The sequence below is a fragment of the Glycine soja genome, chromosome 9 (genome assembly GCF_004193775.1).
Source record: "Glycine soja cultivar W05 chromosome 9, ASM419377v2, whole genome shotgun sequence".
Lineage (NCBI taxonomy): Eukaryota > Viridiplantae > Streptophyta > Magnoliopsida > Fabales > Fabaceae > Glycine > Glycine soja.
In genome coordinates, this window is record NC_041010.1 from 39,244,503 (window position 1) to 39,268,337 (window position 23,835).

At 38.4% G+C, this 23,835-nt stretch overlaps 2 protein-coding genes and 1 pseudogene across 4 annotated transcripts; 1 reads left to right on the forward strand and 2 right to left on the reverse strand.

Moving 5' to 3' along the window:
• Positions 1-2,313: 2,313 nt before the first annotated feature.
• On the reverse strand, positions 2,314-6,883 carry LOC114368819 (protein MAIN-LIKE 1-like). Of its 3 annotated transcripts, none has more exons than XM_028326080.1 (5): positions 6,131-6,883; positions 4,153-4,506; positions 3,390-4,049; positions 2,665-3,258; positions 2,314-2,586 (listed from the first exon to the last, which is right to left on the reverse strand). In XM_028326080.1, exons 2-4 carry the CDS (start codon positions 4,201-4,203, stop codon positions 3,178-3,180), a joined length of 792 nt encoding a protein of 263 aa, XP_028181881.1. In that variant the 5' UTR covers positions 4,204-4,506; positions 6,131-6,883; the 3' UTR covers positions 2,314-2,586; positions 2,665-3,177. The 3 variants fall into 3 exon arrangements, with proteins under 3 accessions (XP_028181881.1, XP_028181883.1, XP_028181882.1); XM_028326082.1 differs by having other exon boundaries at positions 2,665-3,298; positions 6,131-6,882; XM_028326081.1 differs by having other exon boundaries at positions 2,665-3,286; positions 6,131-6,881.
• A 32-nt stretch (positions 6,884-6,915) lies between these two features.
• Positions 6,916-18,967, reverse strand: LOC114368818 (annotated as a pseudogene).
• A 3,900-nt stretch (positions 18,968-22,867) lies between these two features.
• On the forward strand, positions 22,868-23,754 carry LOC114368482 (protein MAIN-LIKE 1-like). The gene is made up of 2 exons (XM_028325734.1): positions 22,868-23,150; positions 23,321-23,754. The coding sequence occupies exons 1-2, from the start codon at positions 22,868-22,870 to the stop codon at positions 23,752-23,754; spliced, it is 717 nt and encodes a 238-aa protein (XP_028181535.1).
• Positions 23,755-23,835: the final 81 nt, after the last annotated feature.

Sequence of the window (23,835 nt, forward strand, 5' to 3'; positions counted from 1 at the left end):
TTCTTTCCACAAAGCCTAGCACACAAGTTTGTGACCATATTGAAGCCAAGTGCAACTCCAGAAAAAATAAATGAAATGAATGAAAAATTGGTTGTAATAGTAACATCTGTGACCTTTTAAATTTGCAAAGCAATGCCATTGTTAAAGTGATTTAACAGGGTCCTTTCCATGAGTGGCAAGACTAGTTGCCCCAAGAAAAGGGACAGGTAAAATTTGCACAAGCTGTTTTACTGGTGAAAATAGTTAAAATTTTATTCAAAATAATACTTGCTGTGATTGTGTTGCCATTCATAAAATTGCTCTATATTATGTTCAAAAAAACCCTCCTAGGTGTGAGTTTCATTCCAGGTTAAATAATAATGCCTATTGCAGTTGCATCTGTGGCTATGATAATTCTTGAATTCTATTGTCATTGGCATGCTAATGTAAGTACATAATCTAACTACACGAACTTACACATCCTTTTTTCACTCTAACTATCTAGCAATTCAAGTACTTGTTCGTGATCAGAGTTGTTGTGTAGAATTTTTTCATTCCATATAGATCTCCTGTTGTACCTATATAGCATGTTAAATATCAGCAAGCATATTGGATTGTCCTAGTTGTCATTGAACTTGCCCAAATGGGTTGTTGAGAAATAATTGTGTTTGTGGCCGTCCAAATAAGGCAGCATCTAACAGGTCGTATATCAGTAATGATTAATTAATAATATACACGACTTATGAATATATTTTTTTAATAAACATAAAACAGTAAGGTAACATCATCCCATTTCTACAAATTTATCACAAGTTCCTTATTGGACACTTTTTTTTTTTTTACTTTTGTACATCAAATTCCCTGTATAGGGAATGGTTCCTATGTAGGACCATTGACATGTCGGCTCTATATTACTTTGTATTGGAATAAAATTTAAAAAAATGAAAAACAAAAATGATGAGCAAAATATTGGTTCCAATATGCCTCTAGGATTTTGGTGTCTCTGAACCTACAAACTAGTCTTTAAGCCGAAGGTAGCAGTTAGTTCAACATGCTTGTTTTTCCGATATTGCAGATTTGTTAGAGGCTGCATTCCATTTACTGGAAAATTATCTCTCTTAGATCAGCAAACAATGGTGATAGTTCACCACTGCTTAGTTTAGTTAAGAAAGTTTACGTAATTGAAAAGGTACTTACTCTAATTTTCGCACTATAATCCTATTTTTTATTCAAACAAAATAAGGGCTGGTCTGTTTCAGCTTATTTTTAAGTAAATAATCGTTTTCCTTTTTAAAAGTTAACTCAGTAAGCTTAATAATAATAATAACAATAATAATAATAATAAGCTAATTCAGTGACGCAGTAATTAAAAGGGTTCTGCTGCTTTATTTCCATTGGCTACATAACATAATTCGGTGGTTAGAAAAAGAAAAAAAAACATAATTCAGTAAAAGTAGCCCGTTTCTTACAAGCTATGGCCGAAGCTCTATCTCTTAGTACTTGAGGATATACTGCTGGGTTTTATTGGCCCACAACAATTATGAGATGTCTGCTCTATCTCTTAGTGCACCTAGCATTTTTGAAAAATGCTAAAATTGTCCTTGTTTAATTTTTCACTTCCGGATCAGCTTGATCCGTAAGTTGATCCTTAAGTCTCTTCCGGATCAACTTGATCAACTTGATCCGTAAGAGACTTACGGATCAAGCTGATCCGGAAGTCTCTTACGGATCAAGTTGATCCGTAAGAGGAAAAAATAATTATAATATATTTTTAAATACAACATATTTATTTATAATATAATTAAATCTATTTTTTATTTTATTAAGTATAATATATTTATAAATATTGATTTATTATAAATAATTAATTTTTTAATATATTTTTTTAGAATAAATTTGTTTAGAAAATGATATTAAAATACTTACTCAGTCCCATTATAATTATTGTTTAAGGTTATTTTATACATATTAATAAAAATCAATAAATACATAAAAGATAATATTATAAAGAATTAATCATATCATTATTAATATTATAAAGAATATAAAAAAATAAATAGAATTATATAAAAAAATTAAAATACTAACTACTTTATAATACATTTTTTTACATGATCATTAGTATAAGTGGGAAAATTATAATTATAAGAGAATTTAAAAATATTAGTACGTTATATAAGATCTTAGATAACGAATGATGTCCATTTTTTGGTTAATTATTTTTTTTACACCCTTTTCAACTTCTTTATTTCAATTATATTTAAAGTTATAACACGCGTGTATATAGACACAAATGGAATACACAATCAATGAAAATAAATAAAACTAACATTATTAATGAAAATAAATAAAACCAACAATACTCATGAAATGAGTTCATGTACAATATCTGTATATACATGGAATATCAATGTAAAATATGTACATAAACTAAGCCTGATCAGTGCGCTGCCTGCGTCTGCACATAACGTATACTAGATGGTCCTGTGTGACACTCCTGGCCAATCTGAGACATTCTTTGATCACCTCATGTGTCGATGAGCCAGGCGTGACCACCCCTAGACTCAGATGGCACTCCAACCGCTCAACAATGTTATCACAAACTTCCTGTTACATATAAAACAAACTAATTACACAAATTATTATGCAAATATTGAGGTAAATGACGTAAATTATTAGTATTACTTATCACTGCATGTCTGGGCTCCTCCGCAGATGTCGACGATGCTCCTGGCTCCGTCACGCGAGGGATATCCGTCTGCGGGGCCTGAGGGACGACTCGGGGTTGCGGGGCGTGACCATGAGGCAAAGGATCTACTGCGTGGCCTGGTGTCATGAAAGGATGAGAGATGCGAAAGAACCATTCGATGTAGTCACTGGAACACGCCCCTAGCACCACGCACACCTCACCTACAGGTACGATATGACCCTCGTAGTGCATCCACCTGTCGTGTATATCATCATACGAGACCCATGAATCGACAGGTGGAGCAGGAATGGCTGGCGTGTAACCAAACTGCCGCACGACCTTCTCCGGTCGGTAATACACAGCAACAAGCCCCCAGTGCAAGAGACCGGAGTAGCATGATCTGACGTGGAAGTCCTGGACTTCCCGATGCTCCCCATACAGGATCCAACAGACATCTGAAATTCGGAGTCGGTTCAGGCGCTCCCTATACGACGGCGTGCGAATGCTCTTCACGGTCTTCTTCGTCGCAATCCACCTGCACGCACGCGGAGAAGCCTCGTCGTAGTCCTAATCAGCGGTGGACTCCGCAACTGAGGGAAAATGCTCGTAAATCCAGCACTATAGATGTAACTTTCAAATTATAAACATTAATAATGAAAGTGTAACAAAATTTAAAGTTGAACATTGTTTAGCTTGAATGAATGAAAAACATATTTGTTACCTGCAGCAGTGTGATGTAACCGCTAAGCTGTCGACTGTGGCTCATGGATGCATCGTTCAGCTGGTCGTACATATGAACCAAAGCAGCCACTCCCCAAGCGTACCTATCTGTCTTACTGAGGTCCCGAATGGCCTCCAAGTAGACAACATGGACATTGATTGCACTCTTGTTAGCAAACAGAGTGCAACCCAGCAGGTGAATAAGATATGCACGAGCCGCAGCTGTCCAATGACCTGCCTGGCATCGGCGCTGATATATATCACGTACCCATTGCAGGCGTACGTACGATCCGCGACACTGGACTGTCTCAGCCCTAGCAGACTCTGGAGACACCATCAGCAAGTCCACCAGCATCTGAACCGCAACATCCACGTGCAAGGGCTCAAATGCGTGAAAGTCGCCTATAACGGGAAGATGGAGAAGAGAAGAGACGTCGTCCAATGTGATGGTGAGCTCACCCACCGGAAGATGGAAACTAGACGTCTCCCGGTGCCACCGCTCCACAAACGCGGACAAAAGTCCCCAATCACCGGTGTCTACCGAACACGCGATCAGAGGACTTAGTCCTGTACCAGCGATAAGTCCCTCAATGGTAGGGACAGGCCTGCCTAAACTATGGACCTTCCTCCCATGCGAGGATAACTTCAATTCAGGACGCTCCTGAATTGAAGTATAAAAGGAACACAAAATTCGTTAAAATTATCATTTAAAGGAAAACTAATAGTATAATTTACAAGTAACTAAAAATAAATAGTATAAATACCTCTCCCGTCCATACGCTGCAAGCAACGTGATCCGCATATGCTGTCAGCATAGATGGGTAGCTCGGACCATCCGGAAATTCCTGAGGCTAATCCTCAGCCGCCTCTGAGCCTGCGTCCGCAGGAATGTCCTCCACAACAGCTGGTGCCCCCATCGGGTCATCCTGAACGTCTGGGTCAGGGATGACTGGCTCATCGACGTGATCCGCAGTCACAGCAACTCGATGCCTCCGTGCGGATGCAGTAGGTCATCGACGCTGTGGAGCATCATCGGAATCATCATGATCTCCTCTGCCCACACCTCTGCGAGTGACCTGACCTAAGGCACGACCTAATCCTCTGGTCCTAACCATGATCTGCAAATGAGTACCTCAAAATCCATCATTCATTTCATTTTCTCAAATTTCATGCGTCTAACGCATATAGGACATTGATTTGGGACAACATGGTTTTGGTTGTGTTCCTCTAATTGATACTAACATCAGTAGAGTATGGACAATTTAATTCAGGCTAAAGAAGAAACAAAATTCAATGGATCAAAGAATTTAGGACTTTGTTGCGAGAATTAAGGGTAAAATTTTCCTTATGAGGATTAAATGGATTGTTTTATAAATGTCTCCATGCATTAAATGGAATGAATGGATTGCTTATCTCTTCATTAAATTTTCCTTTTCGTCTATAACATTAATTATATTTGTGTATCAAGACTTTGATTGGCCAATGTTGAGCCAATCAGGAAGAGAGAATTGACATGTAGAATGATTTATTCCATAGGTGTTGAATGAATTCACACATGGGAAGCAGGAATGGTTCAGGTTATGAAGCTGAAATGGTATCCATATTCTCTCATATTGAGTCCCCTGACAGATCACTTCATGACCATATAATTGAAGCTCTTAGCAAGCTCACTGTTGAACAAGGAATTCCTTATGTTACCAAAAAAGTCATGAGAAATTAAAACAAGTTTTCATTTGTTGCTAAGAATGTTTAGTGTAGCCCAAAGTCAATTCAAGGATCTCGAGGTTGTGATTAAATTTAAAGTCCCTTTTATTAATTGAGAATTTGTGTTTTGTTTCTCTACCTTTTATGTTTTCAGTTTTTCAAATTTAATTGATGATTATGATAGGGTTTTGGGAATTGAATTAGTATTAGCATTAGGTGATAGAATGGCTGCTTAATTGATGACCAAAATGCTTATTGCTCTAAAGTTTGATATAAAACCATGATTATGATAGGGTTTTGGGAATTGAATTAGTATTAGCATTAGTTGGTTCATGATTCCAAATGCATTTCTTCACATACAGGCTCAGAGGTTCTAAGCAAACTACTATCATGCCAAATTCCCAGTTCTATCATGTCAAATTCCTATTTCCTAGTTTAATCCATTAATTGCAAGTATATGCATCTATCTAAGGTATGAATTTAGGTAGAAGAAGCTGCAGATTGTTATTAATTGTTGTTCTCCTCTAATTTGGATTTAGGTACAAGAAGCTGCACATTGTTATTCATTGTTGTTCTCCTCTAATTTAGGTACAAGAAGTTGCAGATTGTTATCTAAGGTATGAATTTAGGTACAAGAAGCTGCAGATTATTGGTCATAACTTAGTTAAAGGAAGTACATGGAAGTTGGCTTATATGGAAGCACATGGAAGTTAGCTTATAGGGATATCAATCATTAGCATACATTCATGGCAATTTGTATGAAACAGTAGATATTCATGACACTATTTATCAAATATTTAGCATACATTCAGAGGTATCAAATAATATTTGACAATTTTTTAATTAAAATCAAACTGAGTTTTACGAATCAGGTGATCCGCAAAGTATGTTGAGTATTTTACGGATCAAGTGATCCATAAACTACTCAACATACCTTACGGATCACTTGATCCGTAAAGCTCCCAGCGATTTTCGACAGCGTTTTCCGCCATCACCGGCAACATTGGAGCAAAAAAATGTCAAGTTCACGGGCCTGACCTCGACGGTGGACGTGCAAACGACCGTTGCTCTTCGCGGAAGCTTCCTCGCACCACCACTGCACCTCCTCAACGAAGAAGAAGAAGAGCCACAAAGAAGACGCAGGAAGAAGAAGGCGCAGGAAGAAGAAGCAGCAAGAAGAAGAAATGTGATGAAGCAGGAAGATGAGGAAGATGAAGAAGTAGGAAGAAGAAGGAGAGAACTGATCCGAAAGAAGAAGAAGAGAAGCGCAAACGCAGGGAGGGAGAGAGAGAGGTTACGTTTTTTTTTTAAATTAAGGAAGGGCATTTTTGCCTTTTCACACTAATTGCTGGGTGTACCAGCAAAACTGCTGGGTGCACCTAGCAGCACTCAACACGCAATGTTTAAGTGCATGCTTAGATTTCAGCTCAAAATATGATGCACGAATTTTGAAGTAAATTTAATGGTCCATAAACTCAATTTTACAAAAGAAAGGGTATGGATGTTTTTGTAAACTTCATTTTGCTCCAAATGTTAACAAACATGCACTAACTTAGTAAATTTAACTAGGATGGTAATGGATTAATGGTTAGGATTTGAGTACGGACACATAATATCTATTTCTACATTCGCATTTTAAAACCTTACTTGGACTATACTTGGGAGTATTAACTTCAATATCTATATTTGAATTTATTACCCGCATTTTATTGATCTTAAATAATGCTTATAGTTATGCGTTTATTTAAAACACTAAAAAAATGTTAATCTAATACTAATATTAATGAAGACCCCCCCCCCCCCCCCCAAAAAAAAAAACGAGCATTGACATATGCAACTTAATTGAAGAAAATACTTAAAATTATTATAATTCCTAATTATTTTTTTGAAGAAATTCTAATTCCTAATTATAAAGCATTACAAATAGAATTTTTTAACTTATTAAAAATTTATTTAAAAAAATTCAAATGTTAGTTACAAAATATAATGGACGTATTATGTGGACCAACTTGGTTAGCATAATACATAAATACCCAATTTTTGTGGATAATCACTTATGTTCACACCCAAACCCGTTTGATAACCAACTTTGCCATCACTTATGTTCACACCCTAGTGTATCTTAAATGAGTTGAGACATGATCAAGATGATTATTTTGTAAACTGTGATAATCAAAGTGTCATCCACTTAGCTAAGAACCCCATGTTTCATTCATATTCCAAACACATTGACATCTGTTATCATTGGATACGAGAGGTGTTGGATAAGAAGAAACTGAAGTTAAAGAAAATCCATATAGACTTTAATTGGTCTGATATGATGACCAAGACAATACCAACTAAGAAAGTTGAAGACTGCTATCAAGGTGCTGGTATAATGGTGCACACCAATTATGTCAAAGGGGGATATTTGTTGGAAATTCCTCCATAATTAAGGTTGATTCACATTCAAGTAAACATGCAAATTTAAATACATAGGAAATTGATGAGTACATTCCAAGGCATGGATAGGAAGTTGTGGAGCACTTTCCTAGGGCTTGGAATTGGTTTCTTTGACCTTGAGACCTACACACTCCACTTAGGAAAGTGAAGATTAGAGTTACAAGGAATTTTGTGAATGTAACTCATTTATTGACATCCACCACTTACTATTGAAGGAAGCCAAACCCCTCTCCTATAAATAGGAAGGCTTGTAAAAAGTTGGAGCATCACATCTTATTCCATCCAAAGAGAAGCAAAGCAAGACTGATAGTGAGAAAGAGAGTTTTAGTTTCCACTACACTTGATGAGAATTGAGAGAAATTGTAAACCATCCTTGTTAGGTGAGGTTGAAAGATATTCTCTTGTATTGAGAGAGTCATTGTAATCCTACTTTTTAATAGTCTCGTGGTTTTTACCCTTCACAATGAAAGGATTTTCTACATTGTTCTACTCTCTATTCTTGTTTTTTTTTTCGTTTCTGCCAAGTGTCTATTTTGAGTCTACAGAGAGGGAAATAGCGCTAGTGTTTCCCAACAGTGCTATCAGAGCTCGCTTGGTTCGGGGGGAGCTATTATCCTGTGTGATTCAAGATGAAGGGAGCTGTCACTCATGATGGAGATATGTTCAAGCTAACCGCAAAAAATTATTCATATTGGAAGCTAATGATGGAAGACCATCTATATTGTAATGATTTGCACAAGCCAATCACCCATTAGAATAAGCCGGAGGGGAAGAATGACAACGAATGAGAGTTCCTTAATCGGAAGGTTGTAGCTATGATTCGTAAGTATATTGACCGAAACTTGTTCGAGCATGTATCAACTTGTACCAATGCGTATAAGTTATGGACAAAGCTTGAATCTTTGATTCAAAAGAAGGTGCCAAGGAATAAAGCTCATCTTGTCAGACACTTGGTCAAGCTGGAGTATATGGAAGGTCAGAACATGATTGAACATCTTTGTTCTTGTTTTTTTTTTCGTTTCCACTAAGTGTCTATTTTAAGTCTACAGAAAGGAAAATAGTGTTGGTGTTTCCCATCACATATGAATCAACCAAAAGAGTTGCAATTGTAGATTGCTAATGTTGACATCTTTAACACAATACATTTGTTCAAACAACCTCAAAGGATTAGATTTAAAACATTTTTTTTTTGCTCAGCAAAAATATATATATTATAGATTGAAATAGTACTAGTGGTACTATGGGTGCATATATGTAGTTATTCAACCAGCTGGGTTCCATCATTTAAGCTGGACCTAGCTGAAAACACTCTAATATATTACATAATCCATCCACACCCAGTCCTTCCTAGCTTCTAAACCCTTCCTTGAGATTCGATGACCATTGATTAAAATGCATTACAAAGTCTATCTCGGATGAGTACAACACGTCATTCATCACCACCTGTCTTCTACTAAGATTTTTCTTTGTTGGTAGTCTATCTCGGATGAGCCTCCAAACGAATACTGCAGCTTTTGCTGGAATTTTGAGTTTCCATAATTCCTGAAAATCAAAATTCAGGCTTGCTCTCGTTGTTTCACCCCATATAAAGTTATACCCACTTTTTGTTGAGTAATACCTACATGTGTTAGGTTTCCAAATCCAGGTGTCTTCCCTGTATGAGTCCACTTGCTGTTGTGAAATCTCTCCTAAGAAAATGTCTGCCATTTCTACTTCAGCATAAAAAAGAGACCTCCTCCAAGTGAGCTTCCATTCCCACCCATTGTTCATGCTACTCCCCATCTGCATCATCAATTGCTTTTGTTGGCATGAAATGCGATACATCCTAGGGTATTTCTCCATTAGTGACAATTCATCAGCTGTCCATGGATCTTCCCAAAACCTAAATTTCTGACTGCCGCCCACCTTCCAAGATGTTTCCCTTTTAAGGACACTATTTTGCTGCTGGTTGTGAATTAAGACTAGGTCCTTTCAACATGGTGAGTCATGAATGCCTGTTCTTCCTTCCTCCAATGTCCTCCACCTACCATATTTTGAGTCGATCACTTTGGCCCATGGTACCTTCTGCTTGTGGAAAAGTTCCCACCTCCACTTCCCCAACAGAGCTGCATTGAAGGTCCTAAGGTCTTTGATTCCCAGCCCACCTTTATCTTTTGGTAGGCATATTGTCTTCCAGTCTACCCATGCAATCTTCCTATGCTCGTGTGCTCCGCCCCATAGAAATTTACGTTGAATAGCTTCCAGTTTGACTATTACTTTTGAAGGAACCCTGAAAAAAGAGAAAAAATAAATAGGAATTGCGGTTAGGACAAAATTAATGAGAGTCACTCTCCCCCCGTAGGATATATGTCTGTGTTTCCAAGGAGCTAGTTTTCTCTCACTTTCTGATTATGGAATCCCAAAACTCACTACGTCTTGGGTTATCCACAATTGGGATACCCAATTACAGGAATGGCAAGGTCAAATTTCTACAATTAAGGTATTCAGCTGCCTCCTATTGCCAATGATCAGGTTTACCTATTGCCCCAAAGCTGCTCTTTGCAAAATTTATCTTTAAACCGGACGCAAGTTCAAAAACTCTCAACATGGATTTTATTGTCATCACATTCTGCATTGTGGCTTCACCAAGGAAAATGGTGTTGTCGGCATATTATAATATGTTGACTGGTATCTTGTTTTTTCCCACCATGAGACTGCTGTAGAGGCTCTTGTCCAGTGCTTCTCTCATAAGTCCAGTTAGTCCTTCCGCGACAATACTGAAGAGTAGAGGCGCTAGAGGGTCACCTTGTCTGAGGCCTCTATGGGGATAAAATTCATTTGTGGGGCTACCGTTGACCAGGAGAGACATGGAGGCTGATTTGAGACAACCCTATATCCATCTAATCCACTTAAGGCAGAATCCTAGCCTCTTCATCATATATGATAGGAAGTTCCACAAGACCGAGTCATAGGCTTTTTCGTAATCCACTTTAAAAACGAGGCATGGCTTGTTCCGCCTTTTTCCACCGCCTCATTGGCTATCAAAACGCTGTGCAGCAGCTGTCTTCCAGTGATAAAAGCTGACTGCCTCTCATCAATTATGTTTGGCAACACCTTCTTCAGTCTATGTGCTAGGAGTTTAGCCACGATCTTGTAAACACAGCCTATTAATGAGATAGGTCTATATTCATTAAGATGATGTGGATCCTTCACCTTTGGGATCAAAGCAATGAAAGATGCATTGGTGCCCCTCGGAAATACCCCATTAGCATGAAATTCAGCAATGAACCGGCTAATTTCGGGCTTTAACATCTCCCAAAATTGTTTAACAAATTTGAAATTTAAACCATCCGGTCCCGGGCTTTTTTCGCTTCCACAATTCCAAACAGCCGCTCTTATTTCTTCCTCAGTGAAGCTTGCCACCAACATGTCATTTTGCTGCTGATCAATCCCAAAGAATCTGGTTTCATCTAGGATTGGCCTGTGTTGTTCAGGTTCAATGAATCTGTTCTCAAAAAATCTGTAGATTTCCTCTTTCACTCTTCTAGGGTCATCTACCCATGAGCCATTAGCCATTATGCCTTTAACTGCGTTGTTTGTATGTCTAGCATTCATTATCAAGTGAAAGTAGCGTGAGTTACAATCCCCTTCTTTAATCCATCTCACTCTTGCCTTTTATCTCATCAAGGACTTGTGGGAGTGTGCTGCTGCCCATAACTTCTCCTGCAATTTCTTGCGGGTCACCAACTCTTGAGAACTCAGCTGTCTAGTAGAACTTGCATCTTCAAAGCTATTTAACTCTGCCTCAATCTTATGTACTTTGTTGAGTGTGTCTCCGCAGTGCACCTTGTTCCACGACTTCAATATCTCCTTGAGGTTTTTAATTTTTTCTTTAAGAACATAACCTCCCCACCCCTTTGGTTGGGCATTTCTCCAGCACTCTATGACTGTCTGAACAAAGGATTTATCCTTCAGCCAACAGTCGAAAACCTTAAAAGGTTTTGGCCCCTAATCAGTGTTGCTGGCACTAAGGAGAATGGGACAGTGATCAGAAAAGTTCCTGTCCAAGACAAAGGTGGTACAATCTGGCCATTTTAGGAGCCACTCATGGGATGTGAGAAATCTGTCTAGTTTACTCTTCGAAGTCCCATTTGGTTTGAACCAAGTGAATTTCCTCCCCACACTAGGAATTTCAGTAAACTCCATTTCAGATATCCATTCATTAAAATCGTTGATGCTAGCTACTTCCACTCCCCTGTGAGACACACCTTGTCTTTCAGAAGGATGCCTAATGCTGTTGAAATCTCCCAAGAAGCACCACATTCCTTCAGGGATCTGTTGTCTCAGTTGCATAAGTGATTCCCATAGTTCTCTTTTGTTTTGGCTGTCATAGGGGGAATATATATTGACTATGAATAGCCTCTGATTTTTTTGTCCAGACCCCTTCCAATAGAATGTATCATGTTCCCTTTACTCTTCTTTCAACTTTGAAAGCTTGTTCGTTCCATATGCACAATAATCATTCTGCTGTATTTATTGCTGGTTGGAATTCCCAAACAACATCCATGTCTCCCCACAAGGCTTGACACATAGGTTTATCGATTTGCTCCTTCTTTGTTTCTTGAATACATAAGATGTCCATTTTGTTTTTTCTTGCAAGCCTCCGAACAGCAGCCCATTTGACCCCTTTCCCAAGCCCTCTAACATTGTAGGAAACAATATTCATGATGCAGGTTTTTTGTCACCCAAATCCTCAGCCTCTTTCTTGTCTGTGGTCTCCATGTCAATAATTTTATGGATGATTGTTGTCTGCTCTGAATCTGTAGACACCCACATGAGTTTTGCAAGCTCCCATTGGGTTAATGCCTCTTCAATCTGCCCTTCATCAGCTCCAATGGATTTTATAGGTATCTGTGAGTCGGCTTCTTTTGATCGTTTTGATGTGGCTGTTCCTATGGATTCTGTGTGAGGGTTAATTCCCGAAAATATAGACTTTGTAGCTTTTCCATTAGTAAGGTCCTTTTGGGCCATCTGCTGTTTACACCCCTTTCTCCTAATAAACACCTTCCACTACTTATTACCCTCAGTTGTTTGATACGTTGGGCCTGCATTATTTTGATTAAAGCTATTTGTGGTGGTGCATTCAGGAAGGCCCACCCCATTGTTTGGCCCATCCTCGGCATTTTGTAAGTCTTGGATTCCTGTTGGTGGTGTTAGCAATTCATGGTCCTTAACTTGATAAGATGGGCTGGATCGAAAATGTTGAGGAAGGCCCAATGTTTCAATTGGAGGTGGCAGTTGTGAGTGGGAGGGCCCAGAGGGAGTTACATGGTTAACTCTCATTTGAAATTGGACATCCTCAACAGCTATTTCCCTTATTGTAGCTTCTGGGTGAACAACTGTCTCTGTCAGTGATTCAATTTCCCCTTGCTGTTGGTGGTGTTAACAATTCATGGTCCTTAACTTGATAAGATGGGCTAGATCAAAAATGTTGAGGAGGGCCCAGTGTTTCAATTGGAGGTGGCAGCTGTGAGTGGGAGGGCCCAGAGGGAGTTACATGGTCAACTCTCATTTGAAATTGGACATCCTCAACAACTATTTCCCTTATTGTAGCTTCTGGGTGAACAACTGTCTCTGTCAGTGATTCAATTTCCCCTTGCTGTTTCCTTTTTTGTGCCTCACCTACATTTATTTCCCCATTGTTGATTGTTGTCTCTGATCCCTTGCCTTTTCCTTCCTGCTCCATAACCCTTTCGGACGAGATACGCGAGCCATTTCCGAGGTTGGGGAGTATTACCTAGCTTCCCTGGTTTTTGGTTGTTGTAGGTCCTTTGGGTAAAGGGGACCTCGGTTTGTCGGTAGCGACAGGAACCGTGTCTTCGTTGGGGGAGGCTTTCCTCCCCCGGCACGAGATCGACTGCACATGAGCCGCGTTCAGAGGGTTGCCGCCGAGGTCGTCGGAGTGGTTTGCTTCCGGTGGGTCTGTTGCTCTTCCGATGGGTATACCGATGCCTATGCGGGGAACACCATCGCTGTCTACGATAGCTTCTGGGTCATCATGTGGGTTGTTTGGTTGATGCCGGATCTCGTACCGGGGCGAGTATGGAGATATCATTGACTCTCCGTCGATACCATCGAAATCAAGCTCTTCCAATGAGTATGACGGTCTTCGACCCGAGAAATTGCGCCTCCCGTCGTTGCTCGCCCCCTCCTCGACAATAACCACTTGATGAAGCTCCTTGCCTATGGTAACTGAAACAGTGTGATGGAAGAACGGTTTCCACGGGGTCCTGATGAGGATTCTGGCCCTATCCATCCTCCTTATCTCTTCAACATCGTCGTCAACCTCAACAAGCTCTCCAATGGCCACCACAATTTTACGAATGTTCCCTAAGTCCCATGCTTCAATGGGGATACCCCAACATTGGGCCCACACAAGTCTATGACCCAGTCTCATCGTCGGGTTCCACCTTTCTAGTGAGTGGAATGGAGATGTGCCATGCTGAGTCTTTTCGGCGATGATATGCTCTGCTTTGTTGTCCGCCAACCCAAGAAGGAGTACCATGTTGTCGCCGAGATATTTCGGCACGACGTTCACACCTAACTCCCAAGGTATGTCATCCTCTATCCTTTCCAGAGCCCGCAATTTCTTAAACCTGCCCACCCATGCATCTGTGAACCATTTCTTTTCCCCCACTGCCACTTGAAGGTGTACTGAGGAGTGGGTGTCAACGTATCTCAGTTGTGGGAGTTTGGGGTGCTTCATCTTACCGTCATCCATTTGGATAGTGGAGACCACCTTGGCATATAACTTCTGTGGATTCCTATGTTGTACTGCTCTGTGTCGCCCAGCCTCAACTTCCTTGCTATGGCCTTCCTTCAGGACACCAAGTTTGGAGATACACTCCTTGACCCTCGCCTTTCCTCTCCCGTATTTTGGAATATTAACATACATCTTGAGTCCGTCTAAGATGATGTTGTCAAGCTGTTTTTCTAGTCTGTATTTGTCCAGTACCCCTTTGAACCTAACAAAACCATATCTTGTACCTCCTTTGTTCCTGTGTTTGTGGATGAAAATCTCCCTCACGTCCCCCCATTTCTTGAACTGAGCCCAAAGATCCTCTTCAATTATGTGTTCGTGGAAGCGTGTGAAGTAAAACGTTGTGATGTCATCCTTATCCCTCCAGTTATGGTGGTGATACCTCTGAAATTGACCAAGCTTGTTGTTGTCGTAGTTCGTTTTGGGATCCCACTCTCGATCTCTCCCTTTCCCTCTGTTTTCCTCTCCCTCTGACCACTGTTGTCCACTCGCTCTCATTCTCTCTCTCACACTCTCTCATTCTCTCTTTTTGCTAAATTATGAAGTGTAGTCAACTATTTTGGGTTGCTTTTTCTTCTTTAGTACGTATCAAGCTTGGAGAATGGTTCCCAGTATTTGACTGGTGATTAGATTTAAAACATAAGAAAATAGATCAACAAAGAGGAAAGTAGAAACCTTTAAAGGTGTTGTTATAGACCCTAGCAAACAGGGTAAAGAAAAAAGAGGCTAAGCACACAATTGGAGAGATTTTCATACGAGTTGCAGATATATAGGAAATAAGTTCGTCAGATGTTATATAATGTCCCTTGTCTACCTGTGTGCAACATTGAAAGACACAAATGACTGAAAATGAAACCTCAGCCTGCCTTGTTCATCTTGTGTTTTTGCACCATGCCTTGCATCTACACCTCTACCCTTCCGAAGAGTTATGACAATTATTGGACTCCCCATTGATGAGAATGTAGGAGGAATAACCTGAATGTCTTCAATATCTTCCCAAAGAAAAAAGAATTTTGTCTTATTTCCAAACAAATTTGCATGAAATCCAATTATTCTTGCTGATAGAAATAGGCGGCCCTGCAGACAAATATTCACAATATGATGAGATGATACTAAAAGAAGCAAGTACCAGTAAATACCAAAGTAGAATAATTGACCATGAATTTCAATATCACATAACAGAATAACCACACCTGCAGGGGCATTTTTCTTTTCAAATGACAGGTGAAATCGTTGATGAGAAATTCCTCAGGTGGAAGCCCAAACAGTTTCTGAAATGCTGAATTTGCTTGAGGAGACCGCAAATTAATCTACAATTTTTTAAAACAAAAGAATGAGTCAGAAAGAAGGGTGACAAAACAGGAGTACACCAAAGAGAACATAAGTATTTTAATACCTTCTTCCTGACTTCTTTCTCCATTCTACTTAAATAGTCCTTTGCAACATTACCACCTCTAGTGTTGTCCAAGAAAATTCTTAGGTGCAGCTTAGACTGACATGCCAATGCCAACTTTCCTTCAAGGGGAACCCATATATCAGCAAGATCTGCTATATTTGCTTTTAGAAAATTAATTTCAGCATGTCCTAGAGATGCAGCTTTTCATCAAAAGGTCCATCAAAATCATAAACTACCACATCCAGCACAGAAGGAGGATCATCCATTGCATCAAACTCAAATATTTCTGCAAAGATAGATATTGTTCTTAAACAAAATATATATATATATATATATATAATACAGATCATGTGTTGATTAGATCACCGGTTTCAGAGGTTTGATCCAAGTTGTAAAACAGAAAATAATAAATGATGACATGACACTCACCATTCCATGTAAGATTAGATTTCTGGAACTTGATTGAACTAGTTCTTGTTTTTCCATTGCACGTAAACACCACATAGGGATCAGACAACCCACTAGAATCAACAGAAGCTAAACTGCTTCCTTCAATTAAGGCAACAGTTAGCAACCACCCATCTCCTTGTGCTTTGATTCCATGATCACTACCTAATATTGGAATACCAAAAAGGTCAATATAATTAAAAGCATGGGCATTAAAATAAGTTAATGGGCACTAAACAATCAAAAGACAAGAGTGACAAACTCATAGTCACTTCATTAAAAGCAACACTAAGTCAGGGAGAAAAAGGAAAGCCAAATTCATTAAGTGTGAAGTAACTGAACACTCTTGAGATTACCCTTTTGTGCTCTGGCCTTTATGAAGCGTGAGATTATACCCAGCATGCATTCACCTTGAAGAACCAAAACTGCACAGACAACAAATTCACCAATTGAATCTGGCAAGTCAAGCCCACCAAACTCAAGCCCTTGAATTGTGCTTGGTGCAGCCAACCAAATGTGAACAAGCACATACAACCCCATGAAAACTGTTGCAAATACTGTGAAGTTACCAAAATACTGCACTGCAAGCCTCCAATCTGATTCAGGTTCTGCATGTAATGACGCTAAAGCTTGTTCCTTATTGGAACTAAGGTCCTTCAGATCAGCAGGTTTAATAGTCTGAGATAACAAAGTGGCATACAGATCAGCAGGTTTACTAGGAGCCTTGACGTAAGTAACTAATCTTTTGAAGATTTTCCCATCATTCTCAAACTTCCAAGGTCCTATTTCGAGTTCTGTATTGCTCTGTACTTCAGCCAATGACTTGAGAAAATTTGAATCTGATGAAAATAGTAGCTCGTTCAAGTCTTCTGGTGCAATGACATATTGTTGATCAATAAACACCCCTGCTGGTAAATTGCTAGGAATTTCACTGCCTTGATCTGCAGACTGAAGTTTTCTCATAGCTTCTTCAAAAGTCTCATTAGAGGACTGATCCTCAGCCTTCATCTCACTAACTTCTACTTTACTAATTTCAGATTGGTACAAGTCAATGCTTCTACGGGATGCAGTTGAAGACATATCAGAGCTCTTACTAAAGATTTGAGCAATTCTTCCAGTTATTGTTTTTTGTGTACTGGATTTTTCATCCTTAGCAGATGTAATTTCTTCCCTGACAGGAGAAGATGAGTTTGAAGGGCTTGTGGAAGATCTTGATGGCAATTCTGTCATTCTTGGATGTAATAATAGATCTCCACTATCATTTGACTCCATGGTTGCATTATTTTGTAAAAAATATATGCTCAAACGAATCTCACCTGCCAAGAAAAGGAAAATAATGCCAGCATTTAAGTTCAAGATAACACCAAAACCATGATTCACATATTCATGTTCACAGTCAGTGACCACATTATTTTCCTGAGGGTGTTAAGGCGAATGACCCTTTGAGATGCATGATTCATATTCCATAATCTCAAATTAGACACCATGCAATTTACATCATGTTATCAGCCAGAATTTAAGCTCAAAACCAATACAGCAACTGTACGACTTTGACTTGATAAAATGATATTAAAAACCCTCATTTCATCTTAGAAGGATTTTAGAAACATCAATTTGATTCTTGAATATCAATTTGGTCCTCCAATGATACTTTTTTTTTAAGAAAAAAAATAGTCTAAAATTAGCAGTTCACTAGCAAGTAGCAACAAATTAATGTCAAGAAATGACCAAACATCATTTGAGGAGCAATTTAATGCCACTATAAAATAACCAAACAACAAAACTACTAATTGAGAGAGAGAGAGAGAGAACAAACATGGCCACTCAAATGTTAGGTAAGCAGCAAACTATTGGATAAGGTAGAGGAAAGTACAGTTCAGCAGCGTAACACACCAGATTCCTTGTTCTTGGACTTCTTGCTTTTGGGTTGCAAAGAATACCAAGCAGTGCCAAGGGACTTGATCTCCTCCTCAAAAACAATTGAAATTGGCACTTTAAGCTGACCCACAAAGTCATCATTGAAGAACTTATCTTCATCCATAACAGATATAACCAACTCTTCATTAAGATCATCCACCCTAAAGCTAAACTCCTCATCCCACTTTGGATTCAAACACTTCTTGATCACTTTGGTCCTGAACCTGTGCTTCCCCAATTGTAGCCTCACGTACGGATCACTCAACCCATTAGGATCCGTCGGTGGCAAGTTCTTTGCCTCAATCACAAGAACCACAAGCTTCCTTATCACGTAATCAAACTCAAATGGAACCAGAACCAGAATCTTGAGGTAAAAAAAAGTCTACTTTTTTAACCACGCTGAAAAGTATAGAGCACCCCAGAAAGATCTTCCAAAAGGGTAATGCTGTTTATGACTAGGATGTAGAAAGAATCAACTGAAAGTTGAAAACTATGAATCAAATTGTTCAACACAACTCAAATTCCTCAACCAACAGAAGAAAAACTAAGCCATAGATCAGACAGAAACTTATAAAGAAACAAAAAGAAAATCTTGGGTTGTGCCAAAAGAATTTATTTGGAAACTGCTGATCTATGTGGGAATTAATTCATAAGTAAATTCGCGTGGCGAATAAACCGTGAACAGTTGAAACAGTTGAGAAAGAAGCAGAAAAATTTGTCAATGGCCAAGGCACTATAAGGGAAAAAGAAGAAGAAAAAAAACGTAGATTCTGAGAGCGGATAATCCGGGAGATATTGATGGAATGAATGAATGATTGAAAATGGAAAAGAAATAGGAATTTTATTATTTAATAAAAGGATATGAAATTGTGAAAAGAGGCAGATGAAAGAACATGATATCAAGTTTGTAAGTCGTTATACTTTTCTCTTATATTAAATTGACCCATTTTGTTCAACTGTTTGCCACGGCGCGTATGACGTTGGATCTTCTTCCATAGTATCTATCTACATTAATCATGTCATACGCCTCCAATCACCCGTGTACTAATTTTTACATGCCATGATATTTAGACATAATATACTAACATTCTATTGATCCTTTTCTAAAATTTTTTTTATCACATTATATTATTAGATATTTTCTCTCATCTTTTCTTATATCCAGGTGTTTACACTCCAATATATCATAAAATATATTTTTTCTCATATAAGAGATGATATTGTTGTAGATTTCTTTTACGGTGTAGGGACAGATCCACACCCAGATAAGGAGGGAGATCAATCACAAATATAAAATTTATCTAACAATTATATGTCATCAATTTTTGTATAAAATATTTATAATGTGATGTTCCAATATGTTAAATTACATTAATGATTTATCAAAACACATAATATTTTTCTTATATGTTATGAAATAATCAATAATTGAGCTTATAGTAATTTTTAACAATTTTTTCTTCTTTTGCAATATATACTAACAAATAATCAATAAAAAATTTATCTTTTATCTTATTACGAAGTTATCTTGTTATTAAAGCATTAAATATAAAATGAAAATTGAAAATAACTTTCTTTCGTGTGTGATGCGGTATTTTTCAACTTTTGTCTCTGGTCAATGTCGTACCTGGTGACTACTATTGTGCATTTTCATAATTTTGTTTATGAGATTTGAAAATTCAGAGCTTCATCAATTACAAGAAAATAGAATTTAATAATTAGATATTAACAAAATCAAAAAATAATAATATGCAATAATTAAAATCTGATTAAATATAATATTTAGATACAATTTTTTAAAATAAATACAATTGCCATTGATTTTATAATTTAAAAAATTTAGGAGATAAAAGTTGATTATATAATAACTTAAAATTTGATAAAATATAATATTGAGATAAGATTTCTTAAAAAAATCAAGATTGAAACAAAAGTTAAGAAATTGAAACAAGCTGGACAATAAAAATTTAATAGAATATAATATTCAGTTTCAAATTAGATTTCTTTTTGTAACAAAAAAAAATCAGATTTATTAAAAAAAACAGATTTCTTTAAAATAAATAATAATTTGCTTATCATTTTTTTAATTTGAAAAACATTTATCTGTGTCTCTAGGTATGCAAGGGTTATATAATAATCTATAAGGGATAAACTCGACATATCTTATTTTCTTAATTTCCAGGGACAAAAATTGATTAGATGTGATGGGATACAGGAAAAGTTGATAAGGTGCAATAGGATATCTTTATATAAAAATTGTTAAGTGGTTCATTAATCGCTGAGCATATAAGCTGGGGAGTGTTGCTAGGTGCACCCAACATTATTGTTGGTGCACCCAGTACTTATTGTGAAAAGTCACAAATGCCCTTATTATTTTAAAAAAAAAAAGTTGTGCACCCAGGAGCCTCTTTTCCTTCTTTCTTCTTTCTTTCCCGCGAGCCAGCATTTCCGCGAGCCTCTTCTTCTTCTTTCTTTTCTGCGAGCCTCTTCTCCTTCTTTCTTCTGCCGAGGGCCCTTTCTTCCTCCTTCCTCATTCTTTCGCGAGTCGTTCTCCGGCGCAAGGTGGTTGTGCTTCTCCAGCGCGAGCTACTGCTTCTCCCTTCTTCGAGTGCGCTTCTTCCATTCTTCCACGAGGTTCTGCTCTTCTGTTCTTCATCGAGGTAAGGTCTATTGTCCCTTTTCTTGTTTGTTATTGCTTCCATTGTTGCTTTCAGTGTTGTCGGCCATGGCGTAAACGGAAAGTTGTTGTGAATAATTTACGGATCAAGTGATCCATAAACTATTTGTTAGTAGTTTACGAATCACTTGATCCGTAAGCATCTTCCGAATCAACTTGATCCAGAATATGCTTACGGATTAAGTGATCCATAAAGTATGTTGAGTAACTTACGGATCAAGTGATCTGTAAGCAGCTTCCGAATCAACATGATCCAGAACATGCTTACGGATCAGCTGATCCGTAAGTTACTCAACATACTTTACGGATCAGGTGATCCGTAAAAGTCACAGCTTCATTTTAATTAGGAATTTTGGTGTTTTTATTTACATATCCATGTGAAAAATTGCCTGTTTCTGTTCATTCAAGGTTAATTTAATTCCCTCAACTATTTAGGAGTTTTTATTTAGGTCCCTAAACTAAACAAATAGTAATTGTGTCCTTGATCTTGTAAAATATTTGTAATTGAGCTCTTAAGATTTTTAAAGCCACCACAAATTGTCATTTTCTGACAATTTCATGCTATTATAAGGCTTCAAAATAGAAAAGCATATTTTAAACAAAAATGTGGCTGCTCCCAAGTAAGGCCCGTACCCAAGTGCCAAAGATATGCTTTTTTTATAGTTCAATTAAGATTAATACAAAAATTAAGAGCATGAAACAATTAAAAATATTATGTCAGTAAAAGCTGAAAATAAAAGATATACAAGAATTATGTCACAAAAAAAAACAAAAAATAAAAGATGTTTAGAATATATACCAGGCTGTTCAGAAAACAAAGATACTTGCATCCTACTAAACATGAGCTCACATTTGGTATTTTGAAAGGCATACAAAACACAACAACCAACTTTTACTCGACTTTTAAACCTGAAATAGAATATATAACACCAGCAATAATGTCAGAAGAACAACAAAGCATTTAACAAAATCCACCTTCGATATAGAGATACATTAGATGAAATTTACACTTCCATAAGCTAATCAAATTGAGTTAACAATGAAGCACTTAATCTATATAGCATGGCCAATCAGATTGAGTATATTCAGAAAAGCCAGAAAACTAAAGAAATATGAAAAGCTACCCAAAACAAATGAGAGGGAGCTCTGATAGTATATCCACAAAAACAATATATGTTTTACATCTTTTTATTACAATTTCTTTTTAGTTTAAGACAATTAAAAATTTCCATATAGTCTAAGGGAGCTACTTATTAACATAACCAATTTTCAAACTATGAAACCAAAAGGTAAGAAGCCTTATATACTTTGTCATATCGTTGCTCCTTCCTAAGATTGGCTACCACCAAAGAGGAGTGAACTTCCAAGCACTAATAGAAGGTTTGAGAGAATGGATCCCAGCAGAGAGAACTTTACATCAACAAATTTGTCATCCCACAAACTCTGTCTGATTTGGTTCACTCAAATTATCTTCATCATCATCAATATGAACATCAAACTTTACATATTTATCACTCCCATGTCTAGAACAATTCTTTGGTACTTGCTTATTCATGAAGGCTTCTCATGAACAATTCTTTGGTACTTGCTAGCTTATACAAAACTTGTCATGAACCACAAGTGTACATGAAGGCTAGATTATACGAAACTTGTTGATGAGAAGGCCTATCATCATTAGGGTCAAGTTTATTGTAGTTCAGATTACTTGTAAATTATACTTTATGATTGAAATTAGTTTTTCTTTAAATGATGATTTTAACGAATTTTGTGTTCCTTTATACTTCAATTCAGGAGCGTCCTGAGTTGAAGTTATCCTCTCATGGGAGGAAGGTCCATAGTTTAGGCAGGCCTGTCCCTACCATTGAGGGACTTGTTGCTGGTCCAGGACTAAGTCCTCTGATCGCGTGTTCGGTAGACACCGACAATCGGGGACTTTTGTCCGTGTTTGTGGAGCGGTGACACCGGGAGACGTCTAGTTTCCATCTCCTAGTGGGAGAGCTCACCATCACGCTGGACGACGTCTCCTCGCTTCTCCATCTTCCCGTGGCTGGCGACTTACACGCCTTTGAGCCCTTGCACGTGGACGATGACGTTCAGATGCTGGTGGACTTATTGATGGTCTCTGCAGAGTCTGTCAGGGCTGAGACAGCCCAGTGTCGTGGACCGTACATACGCCTGCAATGGGTACGTGATATATATGAGCGCCGATGCCAGGCAGGTCATTGGATAGCTGCGGCTCGCGCATATCTTTTTCATCTTCTGGGTTGCACTCTATTTGTTAACAAGAGTGCAACCAATGTACATGTTGTCTACTTAGAGGCCTTTCGTGACCTCAGTATGACGGAGAGGTACGCCTGGGGAGTGGTTGCTTTGGTGCAATGTACGACCAGCTGAACGATGCATCTATGAGCCACAGCCGACAACTTGGCGGTTACATCACACTACTGCAGGTAACAAATATGTTTTTCATTCGTTCAGCCTCAACAATGTTCAACTTTAAATTTTGTTACACTTTCATTATTAATGTTTATAATTTTGATGTTACATCAGTCGCGGACTCCACTGCTGATCAGGAGTACGACGAGGATTCTCCGCATGCGCGTAGGTGGATTGCAACGAAGAAGACTGTGAAGAGCATTTGTACGCCGGCGTACATGGAGCACTTGGACCGACTCCGGATTCTGGATGTCTGTTGGATCCCGTATGGAGAGTATCGATCGGTCCGGGACTTCCACGTCAGATCATGCTATTCTGGTCTCTTGCGGTGGGGGCCTATTGCTGTTTATTACCAACCAGAGAGGGTCATGCGGCAGTTTGGATACACGCAGACCATTCCTGCTCCTCCTATCGATTCATGGGTGTCGTATGATGATATACACGATAGGTGGATGCACTACTCGGATCATATCGTTCCTGTAGGTGAGGTGTGTGTTGTGCTAGTGACTACATGGACTGGTTCTTCCACATCTCGCATCCTTTCATGACACCAGGCCACACATCAGATCCTCTGCCTCATGGTCACGCCCCACAGTCCCGAGTCATCCCTCAGGCCCCGCAGACGGATA